We start from the raw sequence: 19,601 nt of genomic DNA on the forward strand, positions 1-19,601 counted from the left end.
GGAATGGAAGGGAGATGGAGCACAATGGTTCTCGATGAGTTGTTCAACAGTGTTAGCAAAACGGATTCACAATCAAAGAAAACGGTCTGCCCACATCCTTCCGTTAGGTAAACAAGTCATTGCCCTGACCTGGTCCTAACCGCAGTTAACACTGTAGTAAACAGACAGCAGTCAAGACAAGCGAATTAATTCATCTACCTTTCTACAATTGCGGGAACTGCATCGTCTCCTGTTAATTACTTTTGAAGCTTATTACTTACGTCTCTATTGTGCATCGGCTCGGAAACTGACCAAAATTGGTGCTAGTGCGCGCCACCTCCAAGGATAGGGCGCAGGGCCGACATCACTTGAGGCACTACAATAAGCGCGCCATGCAACTTGAAAGTGATTGTTCAACGATCAACTGCCGGCTTTGTGCATCCACAGTGGAATGTGCCAAACTAGTGCAATGGGGCCCATTGGGTAATGAATGCATTAGGTTTCTCTGTATACAGTGCTCCGAAGTATGAAGTCAGCGCCCGGTACATAGGGCGGCAGGCTCGCTATTTCGGTAACAACGTAAACGGCAAATCAACCATTGCTACTTACTAATTTACGGCAAGCAATGAATGGGCTTGAACCCTGAAAAACGGCGAGCACTACTGCATCTATTTGCGTGGTACGGTGTAAGGTTAGCACACGGGCAAGGCAATATTGGACAACAAAGATTCCGGGCCGGTTCCCACCCATTGCCAAGTAGGTAAAAATTAGGGGTTCGTTGAGGGTCAGGTTTGTAAAAGGGTCTGCGATCTTCATCGATTCTGCCACTTTTCTACCGGTATTTGCAAGCTCGGAGATACTACAATATAGGAAACTTCCGTCATTCAGCCCACCTGTAGAGTGGAATATTGACGTGGACTCCATCGTTCAGAAAACAGGTTTTATTCGGGGGAGGGTTGCTGATCTATCCAATCTTATTTTTGGCCACGACCAAGCATTGGCTTATGGGGGTGAGCAAGGAGAAGCCAGGGACTTCATCAATGCAGTCAGGTGTACGGGTTTTTGTGAATGTCAGGTCTGAAGAGGTACGGCGTGGCCGGGAGAATGTTCCATGTGTTACTTGATCGCCTCCTATAATAAGCAGACTGATTTTGGGATACTGTACTCTGTAAATACTGACATGAACCAGAGCTGTTTGGCTGCCTCCTTAGGACACCGAGCGGAGCAAGACTGACCCGACTCTTACCTGGATTCTAAAAATCAATTCATAGGAGGGGCTCTCACGTGATGAAATAATTTCGGTACCTTGCTTTGGGCCGCCACGTCTTGGATGTGGCTGGAATTAAATCCCATATGGCTGAGCTGTGCACCAATGAGAATCATCTCGCGGAGAAGACGTCACAGCGAAACCGTAGCTAGGGCGGATTGAGTACCTTCCAGGCGATAACCTCATCCTCAAAGTGAACTCGCCACGGTTCAAAGGACTGAATCGTGTAATTCAATACAAATATTCACAATGGCACCCAAAGGACCAAACTATAAGCTATGGTTCAAGATGATTCTAGGGTAAGAAAATCTCTTCATTTGCTGCAACACTGCACATATACCGTAAACCCATGGCTAACCTAGTTGATCTGCAAAGCGGCGCTGGCATTGCTGTCGGAGGTCCAGCCTTGGTCATGTACATTTCCCCGACTGAGGAGGAGCTCTTCAAAAGATATAACCCAGACTTGCAAAAGAGGGCCCTCGAGAGCCGGTATGAGCGACAGAAGGAGTACGACGACTTTGTCACGGAACTCAAGAAATCCGCAAAGTCGGATAAGAATAGTGAGTTATACTAAAAAGAAAAGGCATAACGCAGAGTTATGGGAATGCCCCATCTTGCTACTATAGTGGTCTGAATCACTGACCTGGGGATGCTTACCGCTTCGAACAGTCTGGATCACTCAGCAGATCGAGGCCGAAAGGAAGGAAAAACTTGCCAAACAGATGGCGAGCGCGAATGCAGCAGCTGAGTATGCGCGGTTGCAACAAGAGGAGCACGAAAAGATTGAACAGATGAGGAAAGAGGCTGGGCTACCGCCTACTAGGTAACAGGGACGCATTTTATGTCGCTCAAAATCGATGTAAGATCATATATGTGAGATACCGCAGACATGGGCATTCACCTTTCAATGGTACATCGGGGAAAAGCAGTGTACGTGTATTAAATATTTTAGCAGGGAGGAAGTCCCTTAACTGATCCTGTAAAATAATGTAAATCTAACATTTCTGCTCTGTGAATTTGATAAAATTTTCAGTCATAACATGTAACAAGTGTAAACTGTCTATCAACTTCATGTACTTCACCCGTCTCTCTGAAGACAATACGCGCGCGGTTGGCATGATATGCTGGGACCAGCGCGTGGGGCATTGGTCGGAAGACTCAATCTAACTGGACGTCACAGAAAGGCGGGGAGGGTCCGTGCAGCAGCTTCCGTGCCAAGACATGTCGATGACCTTTCACGGAAAATGGATTTTGCACAAGCGAAAATTAGCTTGGCGGCGCACAAATTCCCAGCGAGCTTTCGATACCCAAGTCAGCCACCACCTTGACCAGCGCAGAAAAGAAGCTATCAGACGGGCCCTATCCATCTTTTACAAGAGAGGATACCACAGGGTTTATGCAATAATTCGGGGTAAGGTCCAATTTTCCTTTGGTGGTTTTTTTTTTTTTTTTGTTGCGGCCTGACATTTCGGCGGGACGTGCTGCAAAGCAAACACACCACTGGGGGGCAGGCCCTCCCGCAGACCTTTGTGACCACAAGTTTTACTGATTATTGCAAGGGTCCCGCGAGACAGCCATCGATCTTTTCCGCCCACACCACGATAGTCCATATCCTCGCCCGTTCTTTCTAGAAAACACAAATCGCAATCATGGCCGACGTCCAGGAGCGCCTCAAGAAGCTCGGTGCGAGCGCACGCATTGGTGAGTGGTGCCGTACAAATAGCCTGGAGTGCGATGCGGTCAATATACTGACTCGGATATTATAGGGTACGTTCTTGTCAACTTTTTCTTTTCCCAAGCCTCGATCGATTCTCGCAGGAAGACGTTGCGCTCTTGTGCGAACGACCAACTCCCGGCTTGTACGACAGGGCAAAATGGTCGATTTTCAGTGCGGAAGACTGGCGGTGGATCTGGTGGAGATGAGGGGAAATAGTCTTCGCGAGGGCAACACGACAAGACGAACCGACGGCTAACAAGGCGCCATATTGGCATTGCGATGATCTAGTGGCAAGGGAACTCCCCGGAGGAAGATGAAGCGTGCGCCCGCACGGTCCGGTGGTGATGACAAGAAGCTCCAGCAGACCCTCAAGAAGCTCAATGTCCAACCCATTCAGGCCATTGAGGAGGTCAACATGTTCAAGAGCGACGGCAACGTCATCCACTTCGCTGCTCCTAAGGGTGAGATGAATCCCTAGTTGACGTCGCTTTGGCAAGGTCTACCTTCTGGTTACGACCAAAGATGGGCTGCCTTGTGGCATACCAGTTATGAAACAACCCCACTAACACATGAGCCTGTCACCACAGTCCACGCTGCTGTCCCCGCCAACACCTTCGCCATCTACGGCAACGGTGAGGACAAGGAGTTGACAGAGCTCGTCCCTGGCATCCTTAACCAGCTTGGCCCTGACTCGCTCGCCTCTCTCCGCAAGCTTGCTGAGAGCTACCAGAACATGCAGAAGGCTGATGGCGACAAGGAGGCTGATGATGACGACATCCCCGATCTGGTTGCTGGCGAGAACTTCGAGGACAAGGTCGAGTAAGAAATAGACTACGGCCAACCCTCTTGACATCAAATCAAAAAATGAAAGCAACATACTTTTTTTTTTCATGCGCGATATGGGTCAATCTTCTGGTGCTATTTTGGGCGGGGGCAACTGGCGTGTTCGGATCAATGGATTTATTGAGCAAGCAAAAGTCTCGGTTATCTTCTCTTTGAGGAGCGGAGCAAAGGCCAGGAATGACCTTACTCCTTGTGTCGTTCCGTCCTGACGACCCAGAAATAACAGAAACATGGAACCAGTCCTTGACAGTAGTCTGCACTGGTAAGGCTGTTGCATGCCTCGTGATGATGACGTGTGGAAAGCAGTGCGGCTGTCTGCCGATCCCCTTGAATGCAGATGGTTTAGGAGTATTTCCAATTTCGTAACCACTGGCCAACCTCATCTAGAACCAGCCTTATCGGTGATACTGGTGGGTTGAATGAGCGTTGCCCAAATTGCGTCATGGGCTCTAGATATGAATTATGTGTACCTCTACGATGTAGGTATTCGTGGTATCTTGGGTTTTGGCTTTTCTATCGCGGATCCGAATGTGTCGTCTCCAACGTTTGGCACCCATCCCCTCAAGGCCTCTTCCCTAGCACGGGTCTTGACCAGCCTCCTAGGCGTCAGCAAATCTCCTTTTTTAACCTCGGCATATGTGCCGCTGCCCAGGAGCTTCTGCACGGCGAGGGCACCGCCCGCTCCGACCAGCACAGAAACCTCGAGCGCGAGACCCCACATCCTCAGCCTACAGAGCTTACTGCCCCCGCGCCTATCCAGCTGCTTTCGGCCCTGGAGCACTCCATTAATAGTGCTCTCCTCGAGTCCGTTGCGCGACCACGTCACGGCGAGCGGGCTTGACGCGATGTTGTCCCCCGTGGTGGAGATGCCTGCGGCCTCTGCCCGCGCCGTGACCGTCCGTTTGGAGTATTCAAACTCCTTCTTGGTCGTCTCGACCGCGAACGGATGGAACCCGTATCCGCCGGGCCACGAATCACTCGTCAGCAAGGGGCTCATCCTTCCTATGCCCAGGGTGGCGGAGAAGGCTCGTGCACATCCCTCGCTGGAATATCGCGACTCTGGCAGTATCACGTTTCGGAGGTAGACATTCTTGGGGGAGACGAGCAGCGAGGTCAGTGATGATAGAAGCGATGTACACTGCTTCAGGGCGATTTTGTCCGAGCAAGACTTGGAGAGCGTCCTTGGCGCGTCGCCGCGGGCAGGTTTCCGCCGAACCACGCCGAGTTGGGAAAAATAGGCGCGGCCGGGCAGGTTAGGGATTTCAGTTGTAGGTTTCTTTGTCATGTGCTCTTGGGATGAAAGGGAAGGTGGTGTTGTTGTTGCCGAGTCAGAAACTGGAGGATCCCAAAAGTCCCACGGTGAGGCGTCTTCTTGGGCTGCCATTATCAGCTCCATAGATGCATCGCCACCTGATGGGAAAGTCAATATCATCTGAAATTTTTTCAACTATCCGCCCATGATATTTGAACTTACATGGTGATTCTGAGCAGTACATGTAGAGGCTCACATCGTCCCTCCACGCATACGGTTGCCTGTTCCAACCCATTCCTTGTGCCTCTGCAGCTTCAGCCTCCTCGAGTTCCAGATCGCTCCTAGGGCGTATGTACTCGGATGGCCGTTTCCCCAGCGCAACGGCCCTGCATTCTTCCAGGACAAAATGGTTGAAAGCTCTGATGGCAAGTATCTCGGCATGCCAGTCGTGGAGAATAACTCCGTTAGCTTGTGACATCTTGTTGGCCGGAAGGCACTTCATGCCAGTTCTTGATGTGTTTATTCATGGTTAGATCCTCTGCTTGCTATGGCATCAAATAATTTGCGGCTTAGCTTACGCAAGAGATAAGCACTGAAAGGGCGATGCTGGATCAGACCCCTTGGCTACTATCCCACTGAGCGGAACCCATTCAGGCACGCCATTGCCGCGGATTGGGGGTTTTCGCTTTTTTGGTAATTTTGAAAACTCGTCCAGAACCACGCGGGTAACCTCATTTGCCCGTTCGTGTGACATTGTTCTCACGGCGGTGCAGAACTGAATTGGGGTGAGTCCATATAAAATAGCAATACTACCTACTGTTGTGGGTATGGGAAGTAGAAAATGATGTTGCGAGGGAAAAAAAAACTCATAAAACGACCTGACCACCAGTTGAAAGTTTTCATGGCCAACGTATACATGGAAATAAAAAAACAGATAAATATTTTGACAAATTACATCAGCTATAGAAACTTACGCAATAAGATAAAAGGAAAACACGAAAAAAAAATTACCACCTAAAGCTCTGGTTTGGGCCATAATGTTGGACTTTTCGATACCCCTAAACCCAAACGAAAGTCAAAGACCATCACTGACTTCTCCAGCCAGGGTGGGCAATCCATTCGGACCATTTTCTGCCAGAGCCATGCTTCTCCGATCGGTTGCCAACAAGCGTCATCACGAATAATAAACTGCACGTGATTTGCGCCAAGTCAAACCCACTTTCGTGATGAGTCAGCGAAACCCCACCCAAGTCGAATTGGAGGGCTGCAAGTGATGCCGCCTACGCACAACAACAATTTTGCAAATTGAGAGGTGCCAATCAACCCCCGACGACGTCGACATCCACCCCGAACCGACTAACCCCGACGACAACAGCAGACCTTCAAGATGCGGACGTACGACGACACTTTCTCCGGCCAGAGGATCTACCCCGGCAAGGTACGGCTGATTTATTCATTTACTCGCCAAAGAACGGCAGGAGCGCGGGAATGCTAGGGTTGAGAGAGACCCAGAGAGACAGAGGGAGGGGACGGCTATACAAAAAGAGACGATCGGCTCTGTGACTGGGCTGTCAACCAAATGCCAATCAATTGGCATGCGGGCGATGCTGTTGGAGCAAGCCATTACATACAACATGGAGGAGTTCATGAGGCTGACTTATGGTCCTGTACCTTTCTTTTGCAGGGTAAGCTCTATGTCCGTGGCGACAGCAAGATCTTCCGCTTCCAGAACGGAAAGTCCGAGTCCCTTTTCCTGCAGCGCAAGAACCCCCGCCGCATCGCATGGACCGTTCTGTACCGTCGGGCGCACCGCAAGGGTATCTCTGAGGTATGACGAACCCTTTCCCAGAGCCTACTAGGCTTGTATTTAGCACCGAATATGCGACGACCGACCCGAAAAGCACACATTCTATCTCGAAAATACACAATCCTTGACGGACACAGGGAACAAAATTCGTCTGGAGACAGATGGCTGACCAGTCGCTCGTTCACCCCAACTACAGGAGGTCGCCAAGAAGCGCACCCGCAGGACCGTCAAGTCTCAGCGTGCCATCGTTGGTGCTTCGCTCGATGTGATTAAGGAGCGCAGGACGATGCGGCCTGAGGCCCGCAGCGCCGCCAGGGCTGCTGCCATCAAGGAGAGCAAGGCAAAGAAGGCTGAGGCTGAGAAGGCCAAGAAGGCCGAGAAGGCAAAGGTTGCTGGCGGCAAGGGCCAGACCGGTCGTCTGACGAGCAAGCAGGGCGCCAAGGGTGCGCAGCAGAAGGTTGCCGCCAACACTCGTTAAGAAAACCAGGTTTTGTCAAGCAGATACACAAATACCCTTATCGGAACGAACTTCTTCACGGCGTCTTCTTTTTTGATGAATCCTTGGAATGACGGTCTCCGAAAGGCGAACATAGCATGATAAAGTTTACGGTCTCATGCAACGAACCTTCTGGGGCCATTGAGCAGGATGGGATATGTATGTACTGCGGCTGCTGTTAAGCTCTTCATTTACGGCGGCGGCGGAACGGACGGACTGGAGTCGAAACGGAACTTTTTGTCTTTTGCCACAGGGTGCTCTCACCTGGGCCGGGCTTCTTTCTTGCCCAACTTTGCGTGGCCGGTAGCATGGAATCATTTTAAAACCAGGGATTTGCATGGGTTATTCAGAGAGCAGAAAAATGCGGAACTTGTGCTTTTTGTTAGAAGTGTCTAAATGTCCGCGCCTATTACTTATTTAACTTTTGGAGCTCACGGAAACGATTCCGTGTTTACAGCTTGGCCAAAACGGCCTCGGCGCCCGACACGGCGATGCCGCCTGCCTCCTCCTTCTCAGCGTATGTGACCTTTCCATGGTCGACGACGATGGCGTACCTGGCAGTACGGCCGCTGTCACCAAGGTTCCAGCCGATGCTCTTGGAGAAGCTGATGCCGTCGTCAGAGGCAAAGATGATGAAGTCATCGTAGATGTCGTTTGCCTTGCCCCAGGCGCTCATGACCCAGTGGTCGTTGTCTGGAAGACGGGGTTAGTCGGTCACGTCTCTACTTCATTTGTCAACTACTATGGAGTGGTAAACTCACATGCAATGAAGACGACCTTGTCAACACCCTTGGCCTTGAGCTCGTCCTTCTTCTCAACGTAGCTCTTGAGGTGCTGCTCCTGGCACGTAGGAGTAAAAGCACCTGGGACACTGACGATGACAATCTTCTTGTCCTTGGCCTCTGATATCAAAGTGAACATATATTATGTTAGTCTGAGCTTAATGGAGCTTTTTGGTCTATACCAAAAAAAAAAAAGATGGAAATGCATTATCGAAGTGGGTTTTCTTACCGGTGCTGGCATTGTACTTGATACCGTTGCCGCAAGCGGTAACGTCCTCCTTCTTGCCCCCAGTAGGGACGTAGGTGAACGAGACGCCGTCGGGGAAAGCGTCACCAACCTTAAGAGGAGCCATTTTGTCTGTATTGGGTTTTGTTTTTGGGGGAAGTTGTATATGTGATTGTATAGTAGCTTCTTGGTTGTTTGGTAATGGTAATACCTTGAAATGAGAATAGAAGTGACTTGGCAATTTTTTTACTACGTGGTCTTGAAAAGAAAAAGAAAAGAGTCTTAAAGAAACAGGTAGAATCTTGAGCTGTTTAACCTTGGGACTGTCCTGCTCTGGTGTTTGTGCTACTGTGAAGCGAAGTGGGTTGGTTGTGTTGAACCCCCCACCTTTGCTCCGTTTTCGAAGGCTGCTTCGCTACCTCTCCCCGCTCTGTGAACGATGGCGGGGGGCCGATCGGATTTGAAATCAAATCATCAATCAGCTTGAGTAAAACTCAAATAAAGCATGTCGGTTTTCATTTTACTTCTTCTCAGGTCGACCCAACTAAATGCACCTTTTGTGATATTATGGGGGTTGAATTGCCTATATCCCTAGCAGTATAGTATGATGGAGGAGGGGTTTGATGATCCATTTGTGCAAGAATGAGGGTGTGGGACTGCAGGTGTTGCTTGGCTGCACACCTTGATGGCAATCCCCCGCCGTACTAGCTCACTTGCAATTGTTCGTTTTGACATGTAGATGTGTTGGAATTACCCGCCAACTGTCTAGATACATAGTTTCTAACTGGATATGAATTAGGCAAGGCATTTGAAATGTTTGGACTTTGGTGAATAACCTGAATGTTGTAGACTGGGCGGTATTTCCCGGCGCGAAGTGGGCTAGGCCTTTGAACGGGCTTTGCTCAATCAATCCTTTGAACGGGTTTTGATCACTCTTCTCAGGCGGGCTTTGAAGAATGATTCGAATTTTCCTTTGCGTAGACTAAATAGAGGCACCGGATATCCCTCGGGATTTAACAGCGTAGAATAAATAAATAGATACCTACCTAGGTAAGGTAGATAAGAGTCATTTTGAACGGGCTTTGAACACTTTCAAGAAGGTGCTGAGTGAGCACATAGCTATGCTAGCATCAATTAGTGAAGTTTTCGGGAATTGCTACCATGCGTTTGTGGGCATCTACATGGCGAAAATTGTTCTTTTGTCTCTAGTCTAGTCCCATACTAGAACTAAATTTCTCCTATATATACTCAGCAATTCCAACTCTCGCAGCTCGATAGAAGAACCAGTGTTTTCTTCATTGGATCGTAGACATCTCTTAAACCAGAGCACACCAACGTCACCAAGCGCCTCTCTTCCTTAGTCGCACAGAATCTTTAACTTATAAACTCGCTCCACTCCGTCATACTACACCATGACCACCGAGACTAAACCGCCGCTGCCACCTTTCACAGCCGAAACGGCAAAGATAAAGGTCAAAGCAGCACAAGATGCTTGGAACACCAGGTGTGTTGTTTTTTTGCTATACAGCTACTGAGTTTCCGTCTCCCTCGACCCAGAGTATTCCCATTGTAGAAGATGTACTAGAATGAGCAGCTCATAACAAAAAAAAACCCCCCCGAACAGAAACCCCCAAGTCGTCAAGATGGCATATACCCCAGACTCCATCTGGCGGAACAGGGACCAGTTCCTCACAGGGAGGGACGCGATTGAGGACTTCCTTACCAAGAAATGGGCCAAAGAGGACGGTTACAAGCTGAGGAAGGAGTTGTTTGCTTTTACCGACAACAAGGTTAGTGTTTCATGGCTGCTCTAGATTTCCATGCATTATTTACGAACACGAAACGCTGACAAACAAAACTTTGGTCTTATCACCTTCCACACGGACAAAAAGATTGCCGTACAGTTTTGGTACGAGTGGCATGACGAGAACGGCAAGTGGTTTCGGACCTACGGCCTAGAGGACTGGACCTTTGCGGACAATGGTCTTATGCGCAAGCGGCAGATGAGCGGCAATGACGTTGAGATTTCCGATGATGAACGCTGGTTTAAGGACGGGGTGGACGTCAATGCGGTGCAGATTAGTGAGAAACACTGGTGATTGCGAAGGGTGCCGGTCCGTGTTAGTTGGTATAGCACTTCCCGAGCCGGAAAAAGAGAGGTGACTGAAATATTTTCTATATGAAGGGTTTGCCTAAAGCCGACTCATATTTCGCATGTCAACAGTTGGTATATAGAATAAACAATAGAGACACAACACCTCATAGACTTGGCGAACATTCCTCTCTTGCTGACACCTTTACCTTGATTATAATGTTGATAAATTCGATGTGACTAAAAATCAGATGGCAGCACTGGCCGTTACATGGTATTCTGCAGTTCACCTTACGATATGTGCATGTGTATGTTAGATTGAGGTTTATTGGGCACAAGTGAATGTGATATACAGCAAAAGAATGCCGGAACCTAAAACTACACTATACAGATCATTCTAGTTTCAAACAATCAGCCGCGCCACTTGACCAAGAGCCCCAAGTAGTTTGTTGGTAAACCATTCTCCTCAACAGAGTAAACCTAGCAAGCCTAGACTAGCCAAAGATGAAACTCGGCCGAGTCTCTCCTGTGATGTGATAATCGATGACATATGAAAGCCTTGAAAGACGCTTAAGCAGTGTCCTTCTTGTCCTCCTCGTCGGTGTAAATGGGGAGGGTGTCGTCCTCGATGTTGGTCATAAGACCAGCCTTCTCCTCGACCACTGAAGCCTCGAGAGCGGCAGCCTTGCGAGCAGAGTTCGCGCGGCGACGGCAGCAGCGGCGAGAGGGGAAGAAGGACTTGCCGCGGACGAACACGCGCCAGGTACCGACGACGAGAGTGCCAATGATCATGCCAATACTGGATAGTGATTTAGTTAGCACTCAATTTACATCCTGAAACACATACTGATACTCGCAACGGATACGTCAGGGGAAAAAAAAAAAAAAACTTACATGCTGACGCTGATACCAGCCACGATGCCGATGAGGATAGGAAGCAGGATCGAGTAGCTGAGCTGCTTGAACAGGCTGACCCATGTGCGCTGAGGGTGGTGGTGAATCTGGCCCTCGCCCTGGTTGATCTTGTTCTCCGGCTTGGGCTCGGCTTCTTTGGGAGCGGGCTTGCCGATGTGACCCATCATGTTGGCAAAGCTGCCCATGTGGTGGTGGCCGGGGTGGTTGCAGCGGTGAGGCCGGACCTGGTTCATGATCTTGTCCATGCTGCCCATGAGGGCGCACATGAGGGTGTGGCAGGGCTGCTTGTTGGACTGAGGAACAGGGTTCTCCGACGGTCCAGTCTCGAGCTGGGCGATCATGAGGGCGCCAGTCTCGGTCTTCTTCACCATCTTTACGTGGACGCTATCGAGACCCTGCACGAAGGTGTTGCCAATCTCGAGGACCTGGAAGTCGACGGCGACGAGCTGGTTCTTGCCGTCAATAGTCCTGGCGAGGTCGGGGTTTACACGAAGGCTGTAACCTAGATCTTGAGAGCCGATGGGAAGATGCTGGGTCTCATAGTCATCGGTATCAGGCTTCACCTTCGCGCGGAGGGGCATCGGGCCAAGAGGATCCGACTCGGGGTAGATCTCGAAGCCGTTGAGCATCAGACGGTCGCCCGAGAGGCCATGCTCGATGGAGAACCCTAGCTCGAGGTGGCTAGAGTCACCTTCCTGAGTACGGTAGAGAGCAGCATCACCGGCCACCACAATCGGACATCCGGGACAGTCGAGCTTGACGGTCTGGTCCTCGGCATCGGCGCCAATCGCGTAAGGGGGAGCCTTAATGGAGGGCTCAGAGGAGCTGAGGTCGTAGGATCCCGGTGGCAGAAGAATAGCTTCCGAAGCCACCGCTAGGCCAGCTGCGGCGATAACGGCAGATGTCTTCATTGTGTTTCTGGGGTTGTCGGTTAAGAAGAAAAAAGTCCAAGGACGCCGATACAAACTAAGGAAAAAAAAAGTAGGTTCAGTGTAAATGGACTCTGGCTCGGATCGACACTTTGTCTCAACTGAGGAGTAGTGTTGGAGAGAGAAATAGGAAAAAAAAAAGAAAGAAAGACAACGTCGTTAATTTCGTTAAGAGTTGAGTTGGCAGAAACTGAACTGGCGTTGAGTAATAGGATGATGGGAAGAAAAGAAAGGAATTCGATGGCAATATAAGAAGACAGGACGAGAATTCAACAAAAGACAAATTGTCACATCAAGCAACAGAGACAGGACACCCAAGTCGAAAAGAAGGCGCGGGTGAAGGAGGCGAAGTCAGCCCACCATGCACAAGGCGATGACCACTACCTGGACCCCTGTTTGACTGTTTGCAACAAAGCCGTCTTGACATGCCATACTTCATGTCAGGCCAATCACATTATGCAGATCCAGGGGTGTCGACGTAATTAGTGCCTGACCAGTGAGGCACAAAAGCCAATACAGTAAGTCTCTCGATTCAGATTTCCCCACTCTTGAAACTTACTGTGACGGGACGCCGGGAGCCTGCCTGACGAACCCCGCCCATTCCGGTGTTGCATTGGCTCCAGTGCCTATTAGTTGCCAGTAACAGGACCTTGTTACGCAGGCAAAGCAGGCTTCTGGCTACGTACTGAATTTCTAAATTTACTTCATGACATGTATCCCCAAGCTGCGTCAGCCGCGTACAACAAGCCACATTCTTGATAATTTACAATCATGCTAATCTTAAACGAAGGCTTATCAAAGCTAGGTGCAAGCTTTGTCGCATCAACCCCGCGCTTGAAGCTTGACACTTGCTTGACACGACGCGGTTGATCTAACGGCTTAAACAACGCTCTGGCTCTCGGTAATGTGCCAGATATTCTTGGCCACCTCCCTATCCATGCTGTCGTATACTGTCATCTATTCGGGACCACCGACGCCCTCACTCATCAATCTACCAGTGACTGGGAAAGCTATCTACCGGTACTACTCATTAGGCCAACAAAATCAGTTTTGTGATGACTAAATTACCTAGTAAACCAAAAAGCTTTTACTACCTGGGCCATACAATTAACCTCACAGGCTTATCCCATTTAAATTCCTAATTCTCGGCCAACAGCCAAGTCAAGTTGTGGCCGAATCATCCAAAGAAACTGTCCTGCGCGTACCAAATTTATATGACATGTGCATGGACCATTCCATCATGAGACCACATAGCTAAGCTTTTATCACATACGCAGCGACTCTCCTAGTCTGCTCGTCTATATCAGAATAGTACATAGTAGACATATCATTGCGTCTCAGGTGGTCCAGGCATTTGTTAGTCAACATGCCTTCTATAAACAATCAGGAAGATGTTTGACCTCCAAAGGATGTTAATTTTGGTTGAAACATGGCCATTCTGTGTTAAATTCCATTTTTGGAGGTTTTAATCTGCTTCAAACATTGCTCATCTTATTCTATAATCAGAATACTGTATGTGGCTGCATCCAGAACTATACTAGGTCTAGAATAGTCTAGTTCTCTTGTCTTTGGACATAGCCACGTCTCAACGCATTCCACCCGCCTTATGCAGACGTGAGTCCAAGGCACTATTAAAGGGAGATTTCATACAGATTGTGCGTGATCTTTTTTTCTTTCATTTTTTTCGTGGCACACCATAAACCTTATCTGGATCAATGGCTAGTGTTATTTTCGCTGGGACCCGACGTCACCATCTCCCTGCCGAGGAATAAGGTAACATGGATCGCCGTCAATGGAATGACTTCTTCCGATATACTATATAGCTTCTAGGGTATCTTGTCCCGTTATTGCCATGGTAAGTACTTTCGCCAGCAATTGTCCGTGTTGTTGGTACGGCCTTCTTCGCAATACATTCATACACCTAGAGACATCGGAGTTGCCTCATTTACCTGCCCATATTCGAGCAGTATGAGGCACCGATTGGGCTCGCTTGTTGACAGATGACAAAAGAACGTGCCCCAGAGGTCGGTCAATGGATGATTTCTCCATCTTACTTACACCACCGCTTGCACCGGTAGGTGTGTAGGTAGGTACTTGGGGTGTGCGTTGTGGGCTCTCTCAAAGATGCATCAGATACCTTAGTTAGGTGCGTGGCCTTTCGCACATTTAAAAAAAACCTTAGAAACTAGAAAAGGCAAAAATATAAACACACAACACCGAGGATTCCCCAGTGATCATTCACCCGAGTAATAGTCCGGCCCTCACTAAATCGGTACGAAGAGATAAATCATCTATTTTGGGATCCGGGGTATCCGAACGGAAGCTGGGACATCCAAAAACGGACGCCTTCGCTCCCCTTTGCTATAGGCCATGGAGGGCATGGAGGGCATGGGAAACACTAGCATCGCCTTACCCCAGTCGAATAACCGCTGCCTCTACTTCGGTCTTTGCTGACTGCTGTGATTTCAGAAAGCTTGACATCGCTTCTAAAACAGACGTCGTTCACAGATAACATTCCAGGTTGGACCCCCGCATATCGGCTGCTTTTTTTGGTGGTGAACTCTGCTATCGGTAGTGGCTCGCATATGCTATCAAGTCTGAGATGGGTCGAACTTTTACCTGCCGTTAAAAGCTACTTGAAATTTAATGTCGCTAACTAATTATCAGTTTCCTCCATTTGTTCGCCTGCGTTCCCAAGATTGTGCACTATCTGTCGTGTCCAGCCCCTGATCGACGTCATCTTCGGGCCGTTGCCTGTTTTTGCTGGTGGTATTCAGTCTAGGGTTTTCACCAAGCCCCGGTGACGATACGACATTGAAGCCCTTTGGACTGCTCGGTGAGGCCGAGCTTGGCGTACTATGACCTGCGTGGCCAGTAGGCTGTAGACCGGAGCCTGCTGCGGATGAAGTCGGTGGTGTAAAGGAGTTGGTTGTTTGTGCAGCAGCATTTTCTGGCTCAGGGGCTAGTGACAAGGATCTTCGGCCCGTAGACCCCTTCATATCGCCCGGTCTTGGTGATTTACTACCGCAGCAGCCCGGATCCTGGATGTCCCTATCTACCGTATCGACTGCTTGCTCACGTAAATGCTTCTTTGATTAGCCATGTACAGCATCTTCTACTGCATAAGCAGACGGGCCCACTGCATCAGTGGTTGAGGTCGACAGCTTTGTTTTGTTCAAGCCTTGCGGCTGGGGTTCGTCCATGGCTTGTGTGCTTCTGTAGAGGATTTATTTGTAGCACTGATTATGGATGTAGGTTCCCCATCTGCACTCAAGTCCTGTCGTCGTGGTGATTGACTTGAAGAATCCGGTGGCCCCAGCACTTGTCCGTTTGTCGTTTCGAAATCGCCATCAACCTCCACAATATTCCGTGTGTACGTGTGGTTGTTCCGGCCTTCCTCAACACGCTCATCCCACAATTCCATTGGATGTGGCAATTGCTGCTCGCCCCAGTAGTCACTATCCTCTCAATCGTCGGTGTTCGGGTGGCATTCTGGTCTGATATCAATCTGATTTCGTCCTTGACGACCACGCTCTTCCCCCTCGATGAGAATAACGTCGTAATACAGTTCGAGAAAGGCCTCCAGGCTGGGCAGGCAGCTGGCTTTCGTAGCAGCGTGACAGGCTTTCTCACCGAGTCGACAGCGCTCTACATCATTCCTCGAGCAGCGACCGAGAGCTCCTCAAAGCGTTTCTCGTACTGGGCCGCGAGAATCTCCTCGAGCTGGTCATGGTGCTCGGCCGTTTGAGCGGCGATGAGAGCGTGCTTAAAATACAATTCCCTGTCCTGGAGAGGAATGGTGATTGTGTTGAAGCGTATCCAGTAGTCGTCCAAAGCTTTCATGGGTGCGAGAAGCTTCTGTGTGAGTTATGGATTCATTGATCGGGTGATGAGAGAATCCCGTCCTTCTTTTTACTGGATGGGATTGGTTTTAGGTGAAACTCGGGCGGTCCTGATGGCCAATTAAAAGTTGAATTTGGAAGCACCAACAGCCAAGCCGCGATTCTATTGGTAACATTTTCTGGTAATGTAACGAGAGCAATCTACTGTAATATAAAATAAATCTTCTGTAGATACCTACCCGTACCTCCCTACTATGTACACACAATCTGAAAAAGGGCGAATGCTAGCACAAGCTGCCAGGGGCAAGCTTCTGATGGCATAATAGCTGCGCGTTAGCCCCCCTCTCCCTTCCCGCAAATATAATCTAAACATAGCTTTTGTTGAGGAACTCGTCTTCGATTACAGAGCCGTCGCTGCATACGGAAACATCCCCGGGGCCGCGGTGTAGCCTCCACTCATCCCCGTCCAGCTTAGCTAGGAACCGGCGGCGCGCCGGGCCGTAGAACTGTATTATCGGCCAGGCCTCGACAGTGAACCACGAAAAGAAAGTCCGAGTAGAAGCTTATTCCTTGAAGTTGCGGAATGTGGCTAACAGCAGGCAGATAATGCCGTTTATAGGATTGTTTTCTACCCGGGATATGCCTCGTTCGTCATCGCCGATAATAATACCCTTCAGACCAAAATCATGTATTCTAGCTAGAAATCAGAGAATAATATGATTAGAATACCGCCGGTGGAATGGGCCGTAGACCAGGTCAAAATCGGACTCAGCCCAATCATGGCGGACCTCAACAACGAGACGGCCACAACACGGGTTTGATCAGGATGCACCACGTTCCACGGTCAGGGTGTGTTGTAGGGCCAAAAGAATGAGACGGCGAGATTCGCGACACACCGGGAGCGCGGTCATACAGGGTCGGGCCGGCACGGCTTTCGAGCGTATTTGGTGGTCGTCGCCGGTCCATGGTGCGGATGCAAAAGTCGGGGACGAGGGGCTTGGCTGTGGCGGCGGCACTGAAGAGATGCTATACGCATAACTGGGGCTCCGCCCGGGGGAGGGAGGACAAACTGTGGCAAGTAATTCATTTTGACGTCTAGGCATTGCTGATTTGGTTGCTAGTTAATGGGACTGGGAGCTGCGCCGTTGACTCCAGGCAGCTCGCTGACTGACTTATAATGCCTTGCCAATCAAATAATTGACCAGTGATATAGTCGCATGTATGTGATGGATCGTCAAGCTTATGCTGGATAAGAATATTGTGTTTACCCACGTCTCTTACAACCGGCGGCCTCACCATTGTGCTATGTTGACTCGGGACTTTCTTGACTACGGTTCCTTTGGAGTTCAGCGTGAACTTGTTTCTTGTCGTGACAGGCTTGAATCAGTCTTCAACATTTGTGACAGGCTTACGTGTAAGTGACGATGTACTTGTTGAAACTCACAGTGACAGGAAGTTGTATTTCTATCTATCTTTATCACATCCACCCTTTTACCGGGAATCTGGTGATTGCTGCGGGTTTTCTTATATACAGGGCAGTCCGAAGCAACAAGTCATTCAAAAGACCGACTGAGACTATAGACCTGCGTGACGAACAATACATCTTGATGCCCATGCTCTTCTTTCCACCAGGGATATGTATTCCTCGAAACTCGGACATATGTTAACAAAAGTCTTTGAGCCGTAATGACCAAATAATACCTGGATGTCGAATATGTAGTTTTGTAAAGCCTTTGGCGCATAAACATTTTATTTCACTTGACTACTCCGAGACTGTTCCGTACCCAAGGCAGACTAGATTTTACCCAGGATGGCAACTTAGAAGATCCGGATTGGTGTCTTAACTTTGCCGTTGGGCTAGATGAAGCTTGGGATGTGACGTGACTGGTTGCAAGTAAAGCCACACAGCGGCTAGTCGAGACTGATGGAACTACCAACCCAAGGAAGCATATTTGTCATTATGTTTGAGATGAAAGCCTCCCCTGGCTGAATAGCTCTGTGAAGAGAAACTCTTGGCTTCCACAGAAGATAACATTAATGGAGAGAAGAAGCCGTTGACAATGAAACGACGAAGCATATGCAGTTCTTTCTCCCTAGGCAAATAGTGCTTGCTAGCTACTCAGAATTGTTTGATCATGATGAACTGTAATTTTCAGAAGGGAAACCCCATGATAGACTACAATAAACAGATGTATTATATCCATAAGCGTAATGGCACTTGGAAGTGGCGCTCACAATTCCTCGATTAATTCACATAGTGCGTTGATGCTTTCCAGGGTAGTCTACTTGAAATAGGACATTGGTATCTGTCTTTAGGAAGAATTAAAAGATTTCCACATCTCTGTCTTCAAAGCAAGCTTCCAGCGACACAGAGGTCACTAGCTTAGAGATTACAGTTTTTCGTCACAAGATGGTATTCTCCGCGTCAGACACCAAACGACAGTAGTCGAGTGGATTAGCGGCGAGACTACAATAAGACTAAAACATAAATCAGGGCTATTATCTCTGGCGGGATGGACAATGGTACGATAATTGGGTGAATAGACGCTATAACTAGAAAACAAATATATATTAGCACAAGTAAATTGCTCAATTTGAAATCTTGCGGACTACTACAGGTAAGCGGCAAGATGAGCTTGGCAAACTAACAGTGAGAGCATGATAGCACAATATTGTCAAGACGTTTGCAGTTCGTTTACTAGCAATAGCCCGACCCGTAACTATCAATAGACCATAAGGAAGCGCGTCTTCTGTTACTCTCGCCGTGACAAGCGTCCCATGCTCCAAAATTGCGCACCCACCTCAAGAGAAGTATTGTGGCTAACTAAACATCATCGGTGAGATCCACGACACTATGACACGGGAGAAGCGTCCTTCCCGCCGAAACCCCTGCTAGTAGGAGTAGTATGAAGGAAGGGGCTCATTTTCCGGGTCAAATGGCCAACTGTACTCGTATGACGATAATCGCGAGAGACTATCTCAAGTGTGCAGGAGCTGATGAGCAAAGAGAGCTCTATTGTAAGAAACTTGAATACGGTACTGTCGTTAAGAAGGCGCGTAAGGACGCTAGTGTACCTAGGCTTGTGCTCAAGGCCTTTCCCCTGAAATCGCCCGCTTTGAATCAATCCTACGTTCCTACCAGCGTCAGTACGACGCCAGCAGCCCACTAAATGCACAGCCATAGAACGATTCCTGCTCGTCTTGTAAGACCTAGGCTTTACCGGTGGTATCTTGCATGTCATGAGTTATGTTAGGTACCTGACACTGAGAGTCCAAGGTAGCAGGACCTCGTATATATCTTAAAATTTATAGCCTTAATTACTTCTCTGTCATTGAAATCCTACGTGAATGTATATCAGGTCTTCTTGGGCCAGTGATGGATATCATCAACGCTGCCTCTTCGCCTCACTGTCATGAGCAGTCCAGAAGGACTGGGAGCGAGAAGCGATGGCTT

The 19,601-nt window shown here is 49.0% G+C and overlaps 8 protein-coding genes across 8 annotated transcripts; 4 read left to right on the forward strand and 4 right to left on the reverse strand.

Moving 5' to 3' along the window:
- The first annotated feature begins 1,252 nt into the window (after positions 1-1,252).
- Positions 1,253-2,253, forward strand: PgNI_10686 (uncharacterized protein). The gene is made up of 3 exons (XM_031130659.1): positions 1,253-1,545; positions 1,622-1,806; positions 1,916-2,253. Exons 1-3 carry the CDS (start codon positions 1,496-1,498, stop codon positions 2,071-2,073), a joined length of 393 nt encoding a protein of 130 aa, XP_030980454.1. The 5' UTR covers positions 1,253-1,495; the 3' UTR covers positions 2,074-2,253.
- A 633-nt stretch (positions 2,254-2,886) lies between these two features.
- On the forward strand, positions 2,887-3,786 carry PgNI_10687 (uncharacterized protein; the record flags this gene model as incomplete). The annotated part of the gene is made up of 4 exons (XM_031130660.1): positions 2,887-2,947; positions 3,013-3,178; positions 3,252-3,424; positions 3,551-3,786. Exons 1-4 carry the CDS (start codon positions 2,896-2,898, stop codon positions 3,784-3,786), a joined length of 627 nt encoding a protein of 208 aa, XP_030980455.1. The 5' UTR covers positions 2,887-2,895.
- Positions 3,787-4,278: 492 nt separating this feature from the next.
- PgNI_10688 (uncharacterized protein) lies at positions 4,279-5,812 on the reverse strand (the record flags this gene model as incomplete). Its single annotated transcript, XM_031130661.1, has 3 exons — positions 4,279-5,216; positions 5,281-5,567; positions 5,637-5,812. 3 exons carry the CDS (start codon positions 5,810-5,812, stop codon positions 4,279-4,281), a joined length of 1,401 nt encoding a protein of 466 aa, XP_030980265.1.
- A 633-nt stretch (positions 5,813-6,445) lies between these two features.
- PgNI_10689 (uncharacterized protein) lies at positions 6,446-7,343 on the forward strand (the record flags this gene model as incomplete). The annotated part of the gene is made up of 3 exons (XM_031130662.1): positions 6,446-6,496; positions 6,743-6,886; positions 7,062-7,343. The coding sequence occupies 3 exons, from the start codon at positions 6,446-6,448 to the stop codon at positions 7,341-7,343; spliced, it is 477 nt and encodes a 158-aa protein (XP_030980266.1).
- Positions 7,344-7,812: 469 nt separating this feature from the next.
- PgNI_10690 (uncharacterized protein) lies at positions 7,813-8,496 on the reverse strand (the record flags this gene model as incomplete). The annotated part of the gene is made up of 3 exons (XM_031130663.1): positions 7,813-8,054; positions 8,123-8,263; positions 8,373-8,496. The coding sequence occupies 3 exons, from the start codon at positions 8,494-8,496 to the stop codon at positions 7,813-7,815; spliced, it is 507 nt and encodes a 168-aa protein (XP_030980268.1).
- A 1,122-nt stretch (positions 8,497-9,618) lies between these two features.
- PgNI_10691 (uncharacterized protein) lies at positions 9,619-10,625 on the forward strand. The gene is made up of 3 exons (XM_031130664.1): positions 9,619-9,873; positions 9,994-10,159; positions 10,262-10,625. The coding sequence occupies exons 1-3, from the start codon at positions 9,782-9,784 to the stop codon at positions 10,466-10,468; spliced, it is 465 nt and encodes a 154-aa protein (XP_030979947.1). The 5' UTR covers positions 9,619-9,781; the 3' UTR covers positions 10,469-10,625.
- A 141-nt stretch (positions 10,626-10,766) lies between these two features.
- Positions 10,767-12,656, reverse strand: PgNI_10692 (uncharacterized protein). Its single transcript, XM_031130665.1, has 2 exons — positions 11,356-12,656; positions 10,767-11,260 (listed from the first exon to the last, which is right to left on the reverse strand). The coding sequence occupies exons 1-2, from the start codon at positions 12,285-12,287 to the stop codon at positions 11,032-11,034; spliced, it is 1,161 nt and encodes a 386-aa protein (XP_030979946.1). The 5' UTR covers positions 12,288-12,656; the 3' UTR covers positions 10,767-11,031.
- Positions 12,657-15,953: 3,297 nt separating this feature from the next.
- Positions 15,954-16,323, reverse strand: PgNI_10693 (uncharacterized protein; the record flags this gene model as incomplete). Its single annotated transcript, XM_031130666.1, has 2 exons — positions 15,954-16,141; positions 16,296-16,323. 2 exons carry the CDS (start codon positions 16,321-16,323, stop codon positions 15,954-15,956), a joined length of 216 nt encoding a protein of 71 aa, XP_030979945.1.
- Positions 16,324-19,601: the final 3,278 nt, after the last annotated feature.

Source organism: Pyricularia grisea, chromosome VII, assembly GCF_004355905.1.
Source record: "Pyricularia grisea strain NI907 chromosome VII, whole genome shotgun sequence".
NCBI classification, from domain to species: Eukaryota; Fungi; Ascomycota; class Sordariomycetes; order Magnaporthales; family Pyriculariaceae; genus Pyricularia; species Pyricularia grisea.